Raw genomic sequence first — 16,874 nt, 5'->3', positions numbered from 1 at the left:
TCAGTAGCAAATTCTTAAAATATGAAACCATACTTACCATACTTGAGTCAGAAGCGTCAGAATGTGCATGCAAAGATGCATGCATGATGACTTTTTAGAATCAGCCTTTGTGCACAGCTGGCCTTGTACTCTTGCAGGTTCTGGAAACAGTCCTCCGAAAAATGCGCTGCACACAGTCGAAAATTTTAGTTGTACTGTTCTGGAATAGCGTTTTAAATAATGCTTAAACACGGTTTTCTAATTGTGTCCTCTTTTGGAAGGCCAAACAAAGTAGTTTAGCTTTCGCAATGATAAACACAGCGTCTCCACAACATGGCGGCAACAATAATACAGCGAGAATAAAAGTTACACCTTCTTTCTTTGCGCATACATTTGGGCGTAGATTTGTGGGGGCGTGTTTGAACGAAGCGTTTTAGGAAGGCGTGGCTGAGCATTAACTTTTATAAAGAATATCTCTTTGGGTTTGAGACTTTGAGCTTTGTAAATATGCAAATCTTATACTTGCACTAACAGCTACATACCACACTAAAGAAAAAGGAAAACAAGAAATCGCATCATTAGACCCCTTTAAGAAAATTATATGGGGTTTGAAATAAATGTGAAAAATTAATAACAGAATTTTTATTTTGGGTGAACTTTCTTCAGTCAGCACCAAATATCCCACACACACCTGTTTGCAAAAATCTTTTTAATATAATTTATTTCTTGACTAAGGCCTGTGATTTAACACAATTTGATTGTATCAGGCTGTACCCTGCTCTGACTCTAAAAGTTTGTGGCATTACATTTTATCCTGGCAGGTTATGAGCGAATTTTATTGTTCAAAAAGCCTGATGGATCCTACGGAGCTTGGCAAGACCATCCGACAAGTACCTGGTAAATTTGATGTGCATTTAAATGTGATGGTAAATTTGATGTGCATTCAATGTCAAAAATATGCCAAGTCACAAAAATGTGACCTCTTTTGTGCAATTCAGTGCTACACTTCCCATATCTATTTTTGCAAATAAAATGTTGTTGTAGTTGTTGTTATTTATTTTAAATCCCAACCTATTCGAAGTAATAGATGGCTTCTCACTTCTCGTAGGTTGACTGCGCTGGTGGCGAAAGTGTTGTCCCTAGTTGCTGAAGGACAGATAGGAACTCTTAAACAGCTAAATTCAACGGAAAAGTTGATTTCACTGGAGGACATCCGTCAAGCAGTCACATATCTGATTGGAACACAGAGCTCAGATGGGTCCTTCACTGATGCCAATCCAGTCATACACAGGGAAATGCAGGTCTGAATGCCTTCCATCATTTGCCAGTAAACCAAGGGGTTTTGCAAAAAAACTTTACTATGTCAAACAACATGTGAAACATTGCAAAATAGTATAAACAGCAATTGCATTCCTATGGTACTGCAATAAATGTGCTGATATTCATTGTTTTTGTTGTAGGGAGGTATTAGAGGAGCTGAGCAAGATGCCTCTTTAACAGCTTTCATCACGATAGCCCTTTATCATTCCCTCCCTTTCTTGGGCAGAGAATTAACCGATGTGGTAAGAATCAGTGATTGTATCATTTACACTGGTCTTAAAAAGTATTTGAACACTGCAAAGTTTCTCGGTGGAACACAAAACCCTGAATGCAAAGTGTGAGGGGAACACAAAAACATACATATAAATATTTATATATTTATATTTATATTTATACACACACACACACACACACACACACATACACACACTTTCCATGAAGCCCATGCTTACAGTATAATGAATTATAGCCCCAATTATACTTGCTGTGTATAAGTAAGTATTACTATTCTATAAATATATTTACAAAGACTCATTAAGACCTATACGATATTATACGAACAGTTATAGTTACATTTATATTATTTTTTATAATTACATAAGTCATTCATTTGCTTTTTCAATGGGCAATTATCAAATATCAAAGTGTTACACTTGTTTTCTGTAGCAATTAGATGTATCAATTATGCATTTTACTGCTAATGTTTGCATTAGAGGTCATGAATGGTAATTTTGATATGTTAAAACCCAAATCTCCTCAGCAATATGGTATTGCTTATAGCAGTTTAAAATCATACTTAAAATAATAATAATAATTTAAAAATAAACGATTTAAAATGTATAATGATGATTTGATTTCAAATTTGTTAATATTTGCTTTAGGAAAATTGCATTCTATTAGGAAAAAGATGTCAATTAAGCATTTATAGAGGTTAGTATAGTAACTGTATTATTGCTCACAATAAATATTTATAAGAACACAGCGGCTATTCATAAAGTCATTGTAACTACAATATAATAACATTATAGCGTTGCTAAATTGCTAAATTGTTGGTGATTTTAATATCCATGTAGATAATGATAAAGACATATGGGGATTGGTATTTAGAAACAATCTAAATTCTTTTGGAGTTAGGCAACATGTGTCAGGACCCACTCATTGCCCTAATCATATACTTCAGATCTTATATTGTCACATGGAATCAATGTTGATGCTGTTGAAATTCTGCAGCAGAGTGATAACATCTCAGATCATTATCTAGTCTCATGTATACTCCTTTTAGCCAAGGCTGCAAAACTGACTCCCTATTACAAATAAAGTAGAACTATCACTTCTACCACTAAAGATTGCTTTATAAATAATCTTCCTGATCAAGACTAGTTTAATCTCCTCAGCATACCAGAAAGCATAGAAGAACTCGATATTGCAACAGAAACTCTTGACTCTCTCTTTTCCAGCACTTCCAGCGCAGTAGCTGCTTTGCGCTTAAAGAAAATTGTCCAGCGACGCTGTACAACGAGCACACTCGGATCCTTAAGAGAGCAGCCAGAAAATTGGAGCACAGCTGGAAGAAAATAAAAGTAGAGTTTTTTTTTTCGACCCTCTTAGAAGAAAATAAATACAACCCAAGGTATTTATTTGATACAGTGGCTAAATTAGTAATGACTTTATGAACTTCTTTACTTGCAAAGATTATTTATTGCAAGAGAAAATTATAACCATGCAACCGTCTACTACAGAATCGCTTCAGACAGTGCATTATAGTGTCCCTGAGGAAAAATCCCATTAATTCATTCATTACTATAGGAGGGGAAGAATTGTCTAAACTCGTTAAAACATCTAAATCAACTATATGTATGTTAGAACCTATACAGACTAAGCTACTGAAAGAGATGCTTCCAGAGGTCATAGATCCTCTTCTCAATATCATTATTTCATCTTTGTCAATAGGATACGTACCAAAACTTTTTAGCTGGATGTTATTAAACCGCTTATAAAAAAACAAAAAAAAACTCAGCTTGATCCTACAGAATTAGTCAATTACAGCCCAATTTGGAATTTACCCTTTTCTGTCAAAGATACTGAAAAAGCAGTATCCTCACAACTATGTTCCTTTTTAGAAAGAAATGGTATCTGTTTCCAGTCAGGATTTTGACTGTATAATAGTACTGAGACTTGCCTAATTAGAGTTACAAATGATTTGCTCTTATCATCTGCTCGTGGTTGTATCTCTCTAGTAGTTTTACTGGATCTTAGTGCTGCATTTAATACTATCGACCACAATATTCTTTTGAAAAGAGTAGAAAATTATGTTGGCATTAGTATAATTGCATTGGCATGGTTCAAATCATACTTGTCTGACCGTTATCAGTTTGTAGCAGTAAAAGAGGTGTCATATCGATAAGTATGGAGTACCGCAAGGCTCAGTACTAGGACAGTTGCTTTTCATCCTGGACATGCTACCCTTTTGAGATATCATTAGGAAGCATGGCATTAGCTTTCACTGTTACGCTGATGATACTCAGCACTATATTTCTTTGCACCTCGACAAAACTTACCAATTCACAAAATTAACAGAATGCATAGCTGATATAAAAAAATTGATTATTAATTTCCTACTACTTGATTCTGAAAAAATAGAGATTCTAATTATTGTACCAAAAACCTCTGCACGTAATAACATAGAACACTGTCTGACACTTGATGGATGTTCCGTCAAGTCTTTGTCATCAGTTAGAAACCTGGGTGTGTTCTTTGATACCAATCTTTCATTTGAAAGACACGTTTCTAGCATCCGTAAAAACGCATTCTTCCATCTTAAAAATATATCTAAACTACAACATATGCTCTCAATCAGGGCTGGAAATGGTTGAGATTCACTGGGGGGAATCTAGTTGGTAAGGTTTTTTATTATTACTTATTTTTTATATATTTTTTTAAGAGTTACAGTTCATTTTCTGTCGCGCTTCCGAATGAGAGAGACAGCAGAACGCGCATGTTTATTTTCTTTATTTCACAAAAATCACAACATTTTGTTTTTATTATGTGTACACAAATAAAAGTAGTTCTCTTACGAGAGGTTCTCTCGTACTGCGTAAGTCTTACGCTAGGGGAAAATCTCTTTTCCGCGAGATACTGAAGCCAAAAATTATCCTTAATTTTGAAATAATGTAAAACGCGTTGCGGCAGCATGCAGACACAGGCGAGGAGGCTCGCGCGCCTATTGGCTACCCTGCGGCAACTGCAGCAGCCTATCAATAAGGCCCACTGGTGGCCCACCAATGGTGGCGCTTCGCGCCCAATACGTCACGTCCCGCCGAAACGGGCGTGGTCTTGGGCTATAAATATAGCTTCGAGAGGCTAGCTAACTGATTTTTCATCTCTTCAGCGGAGCATACGCATCGCTGGATCCAGAGAGAAGAAGCCGCGCCGTCAGAGAAAGCCTTTCAGCGGGACGAGCTTGCATCTGGAGCCGCTGGCCGCGCCGCCTTCAGCCGCCGTTCCTGCTACGCTATCCGGCGTTATATCCTTTTCTTGCATAGTGTGTGTTCGCCGCCGCGACTCACACTCCTTCACAAAAAGAGCAGAGCGTCTTTTTCAAGATGCCTCGATCCTTCTGTGGCTCGTGCCGAGCCCCACTCAGCGACGGGGACCGCCATGTCGTTTGCGTTTCCTGCCTGGGTGAAGGACATGCAGCTCTCGCGCTCACCGACGGCGGATGCCCTCACTGCGAGCTACTGCCTATGGCGACTCTGAGGACTCGCCTGGCATGTTTCCACGAGACTGCACTCCCTGCTGTGATGCAGCGCCGTAAAAAGCGCCGTGCTCAGCGGGTCCCTGAGCCTCCTCCCACCGAAAAAAGCTCGCCGGTTCGCCCGCCGGCTTCGCCCGCCAGCTTCGCCGCCAGCTTCGCCCGCCAGCTTCGCCGCCGGCTTCGCCCGGATCTCTCACCCCCGGACAGTGGCCGCCGCTTCCGCTGGTGACGACGAAGAAGAAGCGGCAGTTATCGAGCAGGACAGCTGCTCTATCCTGGCGTCAGGCAGTGAGGATTGGTCGAGCTCTGCGGACCTCGCCCCTTCTTCTGCCCGCGAGCCGTCAGGAAAAAGGGCCAATATTGAAGCTGAGCTGACGCGTCTGCTCACACAGGCCACAGAGAGCCTCGGCCTCGAGTGGTCAGCGCCCGACGAGCCTGCACGCAACCGGCTGGACGGTTGCTTCCTGCAGGGGGACCGCGTTTCGACGCCTTCAAGACCCGCCCCGTTTCTTCCTGAGCTTCACAAAGAACTCGCAAAGTCTTGGAGCGCCCCCTTCTCGGCCAGGATGCGTACTTCTGCCTCAGCAGCATTCTCCGTGGTGGACGGTGCTAAAGGCAGAGGATACCTTTCTCTTCCTCTGGTGGAAGAAGCAGTAGCAGCCCATCTTTGCCCGCCCTCTGCTGGACGGCGTGCTAAGACGGCGCTGCCATCTAAAGCCTGCCGCACGACGTCAGCCCTGCACAGTCTCGCTTATACCGCCGCTGGACAGGCTGCATCAGCCTTGCACACTATGGCCACCCTCCAGATCTTCCAGGCCGACCTTCTCCGAAAACTGGACGAGGAAGGCGTGGAAGCTATCAGCGTGCCGGATCTGAGGAGTGCTACTGAGGTACAAAAGACGTCGCAGGCCATGAAGCACTTTCTACCGAAGCGCTCTAGCTCCGCAGCAGGCCGCTCTAAACAGCCGTCTGCTCGAAGCTCGCAACCGCAGCCTCCGCCCCCCGCCGCCGCCTCACAGCGTCGACAAGCCCGGGACCCGAGACCGCGCTCTCGCTCTACCGGCCACCGCCCCCCTCTACGTGGGCCCCGGCCGAAGATTGAGATAAGGCCCGAGGCTTCAAAGTCTTCCTAGCCCGCCTAGGAAAGTGACGGTGTCCAAGTCCCGCTGCGGCCAGACTTCCACTCAAACTTCTCGCTCGTTCAGTTCCAGAAAATGCGACTGTTCCAGTGTATTCTGCAGTAAACAAGTCTACGGTCTTGGAGGCCATGAAAGGTGCCCCATTTGAGCTGATCCAATCAATAGATATCAAACACCTGTCTTTCAAGACAGTGTTTCTTCTGGCTCTCGCTTCAGTGAAGCGTATAGGGGACTTACAAGCGCTCTCAGTGAGCGCAACATGTATGGAGTTTGGGCCAAATGACTCGAAAGTCATACTAAAACCAAGGCATGGGTACGTTCCTAAATCCCTCAACACACCGTTCAGGGCTCAGGTGATTTCCCTGTCCGCCCTGCCGGTCTCTAACGAGGAAAAGGACGCCAGCTTCCTTTGCCCTGTCAGGGCATTAAGGGCTTATGTGTCTCGCACGTCTGTCTTCAGACAGACAGAGCAGCTCTTTGTTTCATTCTACGGGCGCACTAAAGGCCTTGCCGTGTCGAAACAGAGCCTATCCAGATGGATAGTCGATGCTATAGCGCTGGCTTATACCTCTAAGGGCTTGCAGTGCCCATTAGGTGTCAGAGCGCACTCCACGAGAGGTATGGCCTCGTCGTGGGCTTGGTCTAGTGGGATTGCCTTGCAAGATATCTGTATGGTGGCAGGCTGGGCCTCCCCGTCTACATTTATAAGGTTTTATAACCTAGAGGTTCCCGCTTTACAGGCTGAGCTGCTTTCGGTCTAATAATTCGGTACTGTCTGCCCCGATGCTTTCGGCCCAGAATACTGAAACTGCTTGAGCAAATGCTCCCTGACTGTATGAAACGTTATCAGTGTAACCGCTCCTTATAGGATGTTATATTTTACAGGAATGATGCTATTCTAGCCACTCTTTCCTGGACTCTCTGTGAGTCCCTTATGATCATGTACTGTATGAGCCCGGGCACTTGCCCTTGGGACTTTGGTGCTGGATCTTAGCATGCACGGCGTTTTACACTGTGTTCCCCTAGCGTAAGACTTACGCAGTACGAGAGAACCTCTTGTAAGAGAACGTACTCGGTTACTAACGTAACCTCGGTTCTCTCTAGAGAGGGAACGAGTACTGCGTATCTTGCCGTGCCTGCACATGCTCTGGTTCGCTCCGGCGTTACCAGTTAGCTAGCCTCTCGAAGCTATATTTATAGCCCAAGGCCACGCCCGTTTCGGCGGGACGTGACGTATTGGGCGCGAAGCGCCCCCATTGGACCTGACATCACGAGTGGGCCTTATCGATAGGCTGCTGCAGTTGCCGCAGGGCAGCCAATAGGCGCGCGAGCCGTCTCGCCTGTGTCTGCATGTTGCAACGCGTTTTACATTATTTCAAAATTAAGGATAATTTTTGGCTTCAGTATCTCGCGGAAAAGAGATTTTCCCCTAGCGTAAGACTTACGCAGTACTCGTTCCCTCTCTAGAGAGAACCGAGGTTACGTTAGTAACCGAGTACGACATTTAACAGTTTTGAATTATATATAACACTTATATGTATGACTAAAAACGACTGAGTTATTTGAGTCTCTTTCGCACTGATAAGAAAAAAAGCAAGGCCGACCCCAGGGGGTTAACTACATTCTCTATAGAATTCAAATGGGTTGCACATTTTATCATAGGAACGGATTGCGTAAGTCTAATCACACTTTTGGAGTGCGTTGGTGAATGCGCCTACCTACAGTGAGAATTTTTACTTAATTTCTTAATTTCACTAAACAATTTAACCAATTTTAACTGGAACATTAAAATTGGATTTAACTATGGATTTTCATAGTCGAATCAGAATCGAATCAGAATCGTCATGTCTTGCCCATAGTTGACTAATAGTCGAATCATGTGTATGGGGGTGGGGCTGGGGGCGGGGCTTTAACTTTTCAAAGCCGCGAAGTACAGAAAATCACACAAAGATATAGAAGAAAATGTATAAAAACATTTTTGATCAATAAAACTAAGAAATAACATAAATAATTCCAGAAAGGCCACACTGCAGATTTGCATTTCACATGCAAATCAAATTAAATCGGCTAAATTATCTGTGCGAGCTGGCCAGCCTACAGCACAACATCGATGCACCGAAAAAATAAACAATTAATTTACTAAATTAAATTAGAACAGAATATACCTTTCTAATAAACTAAAATACAAAACGAAATAAATCAGAATCAAGTCACAGGATGAGGAGCAAATGTGTGCAAAATGCCTAAAGTGCAGGGGAACATATATTCAAAACACAAGCCACAAATAGTTAGATTAGATAACCCTGACAGATTAATAAATAAAATTTAAATAAAGAAATTATTAAAATAACGATAGTAGCCAGAATTTTCAACTTTGTCTTTTTAACTGCAGAAACAACAATAAATGCTAAACTGGAGAGGCAGTCTTTTTAGCTAAAAATGTTCACAGCATCCAAAAATAAAATTAGAACCTGCTGAAAAGTTTTGAAATCACTTGTACCTGATCGAGAGAACAAATCCTGAAAGTCTTTCACTCTGTCTGTCCGTTGGAGTCTTTTCAAATTGTGCGCGCGGATAAAATACATTATAACGTGAAACCCAGTCTATGCGTGAAACATGTTAACGTTGGCCGGCAGAAGTGCGATCATGGTTTTCCTGATGCTAAATCCAGCCTTGGAGAATATCCTTTCTAATCGTGTACATCCACACTTTAGATTTTCTTTTTCCAGACATTGTTAAAGATTTAAATCCTTGCCGCGAAGACGCTCCTCTGTCGGTCACGGATTGAAAGTGAAACTTAAATCTGTCACGGGGTGTTTGGATTTATTCACGCACGTTAAAAAATATTTATTAAAAGCTTTTTTCTTTGCACATTTTTATATAGGCCTACAGCATTGTCATAATAGGCTGAATATTAACGTATTTACATAAAAGCTAGTTCTATGTGAAATCAGACATTGAGCGCCCTCATATAGCCAAAGTGGCATGATCCTCGTTTCATAACACCTCTGCGAAGATTCGACCGTGAGATCGGTAGTCGAATCAGGCTCCTCCTATCGAAGCATCGAATCTTCGACTATTCGGGGTCACCCCTAGCTTTAACCCTCTGGGGTCTGAGCTGTTTTCTGGCCCTGGAGGTGTTCTGACATGCTCTGACATTTGTGCTTATTTCTGTTACTTGTGACATTGTCATGGCTAAAGTCTTATTACACTGTATTTAGCACAAACTCTGCTACAATTATATATCAGCAGCATGTGTGTAAAAGTTTGTAGTTTTGAGATAATGACATTTATGCGTGGTTTGTGAAAATACACTGAAAATTGTCACTGAAATAAGGCCATGAAACCCATACTGATTATTTCTTCACAAGACTTTTGAAAATTGTATCACGTAGCCTAGAATATTTGCTCCAAAACTATGTGAAAATCACCCTGACCGCTCATTCAGATAAGACAATATATTGATTTAAAATTTCTAAGACGTGTTTTGTGTGAAAAAGCCTTATGCGAAGAGGCGTGATCATCTCATTAATATGTAAGGCTTTAACACCTGAGAAAGACAAAGACACTCCCCTAACGGCCCTATTAGGAGCGATCAGGCCCTGTCATTCAGAGCAACCTTGCACAAAGAATGAGGAGATTTAAAAAAGAATGGCTTTTAGATTGTTTGGATTTATTTACAACACAACATAATCCAAAGATACACAACAAATGACAAAAGAGCACATTGAAAACAATGATCCAAAGACAGAGACCTTTATGCCATTCCTAAAAACATTGTACATACCTTTCATTTCCAAGGTGTTTGATTTTCACTTTACCATGTTCATGTACAGAAACTCATGTGAATGTTGAAGTCAGCAGGACTCAGTTGCATCTGGTCCCTGAAAGAAAATAAAAAAGTGAACATATACTGGTATCAAGAGAAACTAGGCCTGCACGATTTTGGGAATAAATTTTAGATTTTTCTGGTTAAAATTGCTTTTTAAAATTCACAGAATACACACACACACACACACACACACACAAATGTTTCCAACAATATATAATATAATGAACACCATGTTTGTTGTGTCTTGTAGGCACAAGCTATGTGCAGTACTGCATAAAATAATAATAACAATAACCTATAGCAGCCTATAAATCTTCCAAAAGATTTCAGTAACAATGCTAGAGAAAAATATATTGATTATCTTATGTTACTTCAAATGTTTCCATTCGTTATGATGATATGAAATGAGATAATAGTAAAAACATAAAGCCTAATGTTTGGTGCATATTTCCTTTCAAACGCGCTCCAAAATATGATACATTCAAACGCGATCGCGTTCCAAAATATGATACATTCAAACCCACAGCGCGCTCCAAAATATGATACATTCAAACGCGATCGCGCTCCAAAATATGATACATTCAAACCCACAGCGCGCTCCAAAATATGATACATTCAAACGCGATCGCGCCAAAATATGATACATTCAAACACGATCGCGCGCCAAAATATGATACATTCAAACGCGATCGCGCTCCAAAATATGATACATTCAAACGGGATCGCGCTCCAAAATATGATACATTCAAACGCGATCGCGCTCCAAAATATGATACATTCAAATGCGATCGCGCTCCAAAATATTAAACATTATGGTTATACATATCTATGTTTGAGCAGATATCCACAAACAGTATTTAACAGTAAACACGGGTCTAAATAGTATAATATTCACCATATATCTAGCAACAGTTCAACTGCAATGTGAAGTTTATGCAACAATACCATAAACTAATAAGTAAGAATTTCTTACCTTACATCTTTCTTGACTTCAAATCGCGTTCTTCTTCTTCTGAGGCAAATCCAATGTAAGCTCAGACGTGTCTTCCAAACTCGACGAAAAGCAGAGACTTGTGAAGTTTTTTGGTGTTTTGTGTTTGAGGTAACGAGGGCGTTCGCGTTCCATGTGGACGATTTGCATGTGAATCACTTTTGCGCGAGTGGGCGTGGTCGAATTAAAAGTAATAAGCAAGCGTTTGAGATACTGGACATCCTGTTGGTTTTATACAAATTACTTAAACAGAGAATATTTGTTTTCAGTTTGAATCCGATCATTTAAAAGTACACACTTAAATGTGTATAAAGGTATATGGCTCATAAATGTGTGACAAGTATTCGCTGAGTTTTGTTTCTGTTTATAGACGTGCTCAAGAAAAAAAAGTTTACGCGATGGAGAGGCAGAACGCACACCCTGTTTATTTTCTTTATTTTACAAAAGTACAATGTTTTGATTTGATTGTAAGTGGACACATACAAAAGTAGAAATATCACAGATTCTTTTTTTATATTTCTTTTTTCTGTATGACCATAAATGACGGAGTAATTTAAGTTTATTGTGCTACAATGTGAAGAAAATCCAGCAAAACGCGGGGGCGCGTTTGCCGACCTCAGAGGGTTAACCTGGCATATACACAGCACATTATCAATTTCTATAATTCAAGTCATGTAAAAGGATTATTTGGCTGCATAAATCAGGTCAGCCGGAACCGGGAAAACTTCCCATAACATCTTGATGTACTTGTTACATCATAAGTAGAATGGCATCTACACTAATAGTAGTCTCTCTGTTTATCCCAAGGTTTACCGTAGTCAGCCGAGTCCGGGGCATATCCAGAACAGATGAAGGTGACTTGACTTGACTCGACTTTATAAATATTGTACATTCATGGAACCATATGACTGACTAATTAAGTCTTATGAATCAGTTTATAATGGATTATGAGCATGCACATTGAAAAGCAAATGCATGACTTGAAAAATGCATGAAAAATAATATAAATAACTATAACTGTTCTTGCAGCATAGGGCTTAATATTAGAGGTCTTAGGGGTCCCCTTTCAGTCGATCACGTTCGACGTACCGACGTATTGGGATCTCGTCAGAGAGCCCCAATCATCTTCGAGTGTAAACAGAACAAGCAAATGCACATTGGTGTGCGAGATTTGATTAATGCACTCTGCCCCGCAGTGCGGGTATAAATAGTAAGCGGATGCAAGCACCAGTTGTCTTTTGCTTTGGAGCTGAACAGATCTTCTTTATGCAGTCTCTGAGAGTGTTGAATTCAACGAGTGTGTCGAGCGTTCTTTAGGAAGAAGCCTCTCCAGCAGTGTTGGTGTCGAGGGCATCTTCAAAGAGATCGCTGTTTTAATAACAGCTGAGTGAGTTAATTCCTGAAAGAGCAAACATGTGTTTCTGGATGCGGTTGTTCCCTGGCGCAGGCTTATGGTCATGAACACTGCAACACATGCCTGGGCATTCAGCACGCTGAAGCAGCGTTTGTGGATGACTCATGTTCTCACTAGGGGAACATGACAATCTCTGTGTAACGGTCGAGACTCCTATACCTTAAAAGAGGTGGGATCCCCTTACCTATGCCTCAATATAGTTCCTCTTCTGGCCAACCCCAGAAAAGGGCTACTTGGACGAATAGCCTGGGTGACTTGAGGATAACAGTGAGGGCTTCCCCGCCCCATACCCAATCCCCATGGGTCCCTCACTCCTCACAAACACCACAAGCCATGGAGATTTCGATTGATCACATTGGCTCCTCTTATGACTGGCCAGTCATTTAATTTGGAGCTCCCCCTGCCGACCAGATGCAGCATCGGAAGGTGAGCTTGAATTTGCGCTACCCCCTTCTGGGAGATTAGCGTTCCCCGAGCCTGATCCAGAATTGATGGCTATGCTTTCCTGGGCCACCAGGATAGTCTGGCTTGAGTGGAACCGATCGTGCCCCGAACTCTCGAGGTTGGACGATTGTTATCTCGAGTGCTGGTTCTCAGCACGCCGCCCCAGTGCCTTTCTTTCCGGAAGGGCACGAGGAGGTTACCAGGTTGTGGACGACACCTTTTTCTGCCAGAAACAGAGCTGGTACCTCCTCCCCCTCACTACCCTTGACAGTGGTTCGGCCAAAGGGTATGTGGGTATTCCTCCGGTTGAGCGGTCTGTCGCGATGCAACTGTGCTGGAAACCACTTTCTTCCTGGAGGGGTAATCCGCGTCTCACATCCAAGGCCTGTAAGTTCTTGTCCGTTCTCACGGGCAAGGCTTACAGAGCATGTGGACAGGTGCTTCCTCCTTGCAGGTCCTGCAAGTCCATCAGGTCAAAGAACTCAGATATGCACGAGGGTAGCCCTGACCGTGAGCTTATGGGTGAGCTCCGTATAGAAACTGACCTTGCCCTCCGGGCGACAAAGGTTGCCACACATTCAATTGGTCAGGAAATGTCCAAACTTGTGGTCCAGGAGTGCCATCTCTAGCTGAACTTGGCAGACATGAGGAAGACCGACAAGTATCGGTTCCTGGACTCCCCCATTTCCCAGGCTGGCCTATTCGGTGATGTGGTGGAGAACATCGCCCCGCAGTTCTCTGCCACCCAGAAGCAGAGGGAGGCGATCTGACACATCCTGCCCTGGCAGATCCTCTGCCTGCTCATTGCCAAGGGCGTCCTCCTGCCGCCACCTCCGCTCCCGCTCGGCCTGCGCAGTAGCCTTTACCCAGGCCTCAGCGTGGAGCCGGCTGCTGGAAGGCCGCCCAGCCCGTCCCAGCCGCTGCCAAAACAGATGGCAAGCGCAAGTACAAGTGTCCCTGAGACGGGCAACCCAGGGATGGAGGAAGCAGCTCTTTGGGAGATGGTGACCGCAGCACTCCCTCCCCCGGAGAAGGGCCGGGTGGAGAATCTTCAGTTATGTTCTGTTTGTGTTCCTGTTGTGTTTCAATAAAAAAACTTCAGGAGCATTCACTTCACCTCCGTGCTGAACGAGGGTGCCCCTGTGTTGCGAGCAGAGATCGCAGTCCTACTGGAGAAGCTGTCCCTCCAGCCGATATGAAGACCGGCTTCTACAGCCCGTACTTCATTGTACCCAAGAAAGGCGGTGGGTTACGGCCGATATTGGACCTGTGAGTTTTGAACTGGGCCTTTCGCAGGCTCTCGTTCAAGATGTTGACACAGAAATGCATTTTCAGACGCGTACTTCCATGTCTCGATTCTCCCGCGACACAGGCCATTCATGTGCTTTGAGTTCGAGGGTCGAGTGTATCAGTAAAAAGTCCTACCCTTCGGGCTGTCTTTACGAAGGTCACAGAGGTGGCTATTTCTCCCATGAGAGAGTGTGGTGTTCATATCCTCAACTACCTCAACGATTGGCTGATACTAGCTCAGTCTTGGGAATAGTTGTGCGAACACAGGGACATGGTGCTCAGTCACCTTAGCCAGTTGGGACTTGGGGTCAACTGGGAAAATAGCAAACTGGAGTTGGACTCGGTCAGACAGCACACTTCACAGAGGAACGTGTTCGGTCAGTGTTAAACTGCTTGAATACACCCCAGAGCAGGACAGCAGCCCCACTGAAATATTTTCAGAGACTCCTGGGGCATATGGCAGTCGCAGTAATGCCACTCTGCTTTTTTCATATGAGGCCGCTTCAGCACTGGCTTCACGGCTGAGTCCCGAGATGGGCATGGCAGAGTGGCAAGCTCCTTGTGACAATCACCCCGGCCTGCCGCCGAACTCTCAGCCCGTGGTCAGACCCTTTGTTTCTACGGGCAGGAGTTCCCCTAGAACAAGTGTACAGGCATTCTGTGGTCACCACGGATGCCTCCACCACCAGTTGGGGGGCCACGTACAACGGGCATACAGTTGCGGGGATCTGGACGGCACATCCTGCATTGGCACATCAACTGCCTCAAGTTGTTAGCAGTACGCCTTGTGCTGGGCCGCCTCAAAAAGCCACTACTTGGCAAGCACAAACTGGTCCGTACAGACAACACTGCGACCGTTGCGAACATCAACAATCAAGGTGGTCTATGCTCCCGCCGCATGTTGCAACGCGCCCGCCATCTCCTCCTATGGAGTCAGCAGCATCTGAGGTCGCTTTGTGCCACTTACATTCCTGGCCTGCTCAATCGTGCAGCCGACAAGCTCTCACGATAGCCTGTGGTTTCTGGAGAGTGCAGACTCCATTCCCAGGTGGTCCAGCTGATATGGGGCAACCTCGAAGCTGCACAGGTAGACCTGTTTGCCTCTCCGGGCTCATCCCATTGCCAGTTATTCTACTCCCTGAACGAGGGGACCCTATAGGCACAGATGCGCTGGCACACAGCTGGCCTCGGGGCCCACGCAAGTATGCGTTTTCCCCAGTGAGCCTTCTCACACAGACACTGTGCAAAGTCAGGGAGGAGGATTTGCTAGTTGCCCCTTATTGGCCGAACCGGACCTGGTTCCCAGAACTCATGCTCCTCACGACAGCCTCTCCCACGTCTTGTTTACGCATGTAACCCTCGTTCCCTGAAGGAGATGTACGTCCCATCGCCACAACCGCTGGACCACTGCTGGACCACCACTGAGGCCTGGCTCCTGCTCGGCTCCTCAGTGAAAAACAACTGGTGCTTGCATCCGCTTCCCATTTAAACCCGCTCTGTGGGGTGAAGCGCGAGATGCAAATCTTTTGCTGTTTTAGCTTCCTTCATCAAGGTTGTGTTTTACAGAAATGTTGTCAGAGTCACATATTTCCAGTGAGCCTGGATTGACAAATAGCCTGCTCGAGAGACAAATGAAAGAATGTGATGTTGTAATAAAGGAAAAAAATATTGTCTTTTAATGCTGACTAGGAGAAAAGTATGTATCGTGCCACCGACTTCCTCCTAATACGGGCTGGTGATCTTAAAAGACCCTATGCATTAGCCATTACGGCGTACTGCTTGTCTATCTGCCTCACTAACCACACTCAAGCTCTGTCAGCCTGGAAGAAACTCAAAAGTCTTGCAAAACCAGGTATCATACTATATACTGAATTGTTTATGGAAGTACTTTATTAAAGAGACTCATCTATTTAAGTCATTCATTCGTGTTATTTCTGTAAATTATTTCTTCTCACCTGCTCAACTGAACCAATTAGAGGGAGAGTGTCTTGTGTGGAAAGATGACTTCAATATGCGACTGGTAAATGAGGCGTTAACAGTAGAGACCACCGCATACGCTCTCATGACTGCACTAGAACAGAATGACTTAATAACAGCACATGCTGCCGCATGCTTCTTGTCTTCACAAGAGAACTATGAAGGAGGTTTCAAATCAACACAGGTGAGTTTAATGTGACTGAATGAATTTTTTCAGGGTTCCTGATGCCAAAGAATATCTGAAGGAATTATAAAATGAGAATACTAATTATACTGTTCAAACACACTTTAGGATACTGTCGTGGCTTTGGAAGCCCTCACAGAGTATGCACTGCATATACCACAAATCCCCATCACTACAGTCAACGCACAGTTCACCGTTCCAGGAAGGTCTGAGATGGAGAGGCTGCAGTTGGACAAAAATGAAAAGAAAGTGGAAATAGAATTAAAGGTAAACGGACTGAACCTGTAGCTAGCTAATATAACCAGATCAGCCTTTGCTGCTTGAAATTTTGTGAACCCCACCGCCGGGATAGCCTCTGTTGTAATATGGAATACACATATACATATATATACACATACACATACACACACACACACATATATATATATATATATATATATATATATATATATATATATCCTTTACCAAGAACCCACTTCATAATAAAGACAATGTTTGGATGATTTAATTACTGCCCTTTTATATATATTTATACTACAGGGCCGTTGAA

At 43.6% G+C, this 16,874-nt stretch overlaps 1 protein-coding gene across 1 annotated transcript in view; it reads left to right on the top strand.

Moving 5' to 3' along the window:
- The window catches only part of LOC309483075 (uncharacterized protein), a 105,201-nt gene that overhangs the window by 56,153 nt on the left and 32,174 nt on the right, over nucleotides 1-16,874 (top strand). Inside the window, exons 26-31 of the mRNA XM_082148719.1 lie at nucleotides 801-876; nucleotides 1,088-1,280; nucleotides 1,440-1,541; nucleotides 15,853-16,015; nucleotides 16,062-16,324; nucleotides 16,433-16,591. Of these exons, the coding sequence (XP_082004845.1) occupies nucleotides 801-876; nucleotides 1,088-1,280; nucleotides 1,440-1,541; nucleotides 15,853-16,015; nucleotides 16,062-16,324; nucleotides 16,433-16,591 (956 nt within the window). The remainder of the gene's footprint in view (nucleotides 1-800; nucleotides 877-1,087; nucleotides 1,281-1,439; nucleotides 1,542-15,852; nucleotides 16,016-16,061; nucleotides 16,325-16,432; nucleotides 16,592-16,874) is intronic.

Source organism: Leuciscus leuciscus, assembly GCF_965113295.1.
Source record: "Leuciscus leuciscus genome assembly, chromosome: 20".
NCBI classification, from domain to species: domain Eukaryota; kingdom Metazoa; phylum Chordata; class Actinopteri; order Cypriniformes; family Leuciscidae; genus Leuciscus; species Leuciscus leuciscus.
Note: the sequence above shows the minus strand (reverse complement) of the source record. Positions and strands in the feature narration are given on the sequence as shown.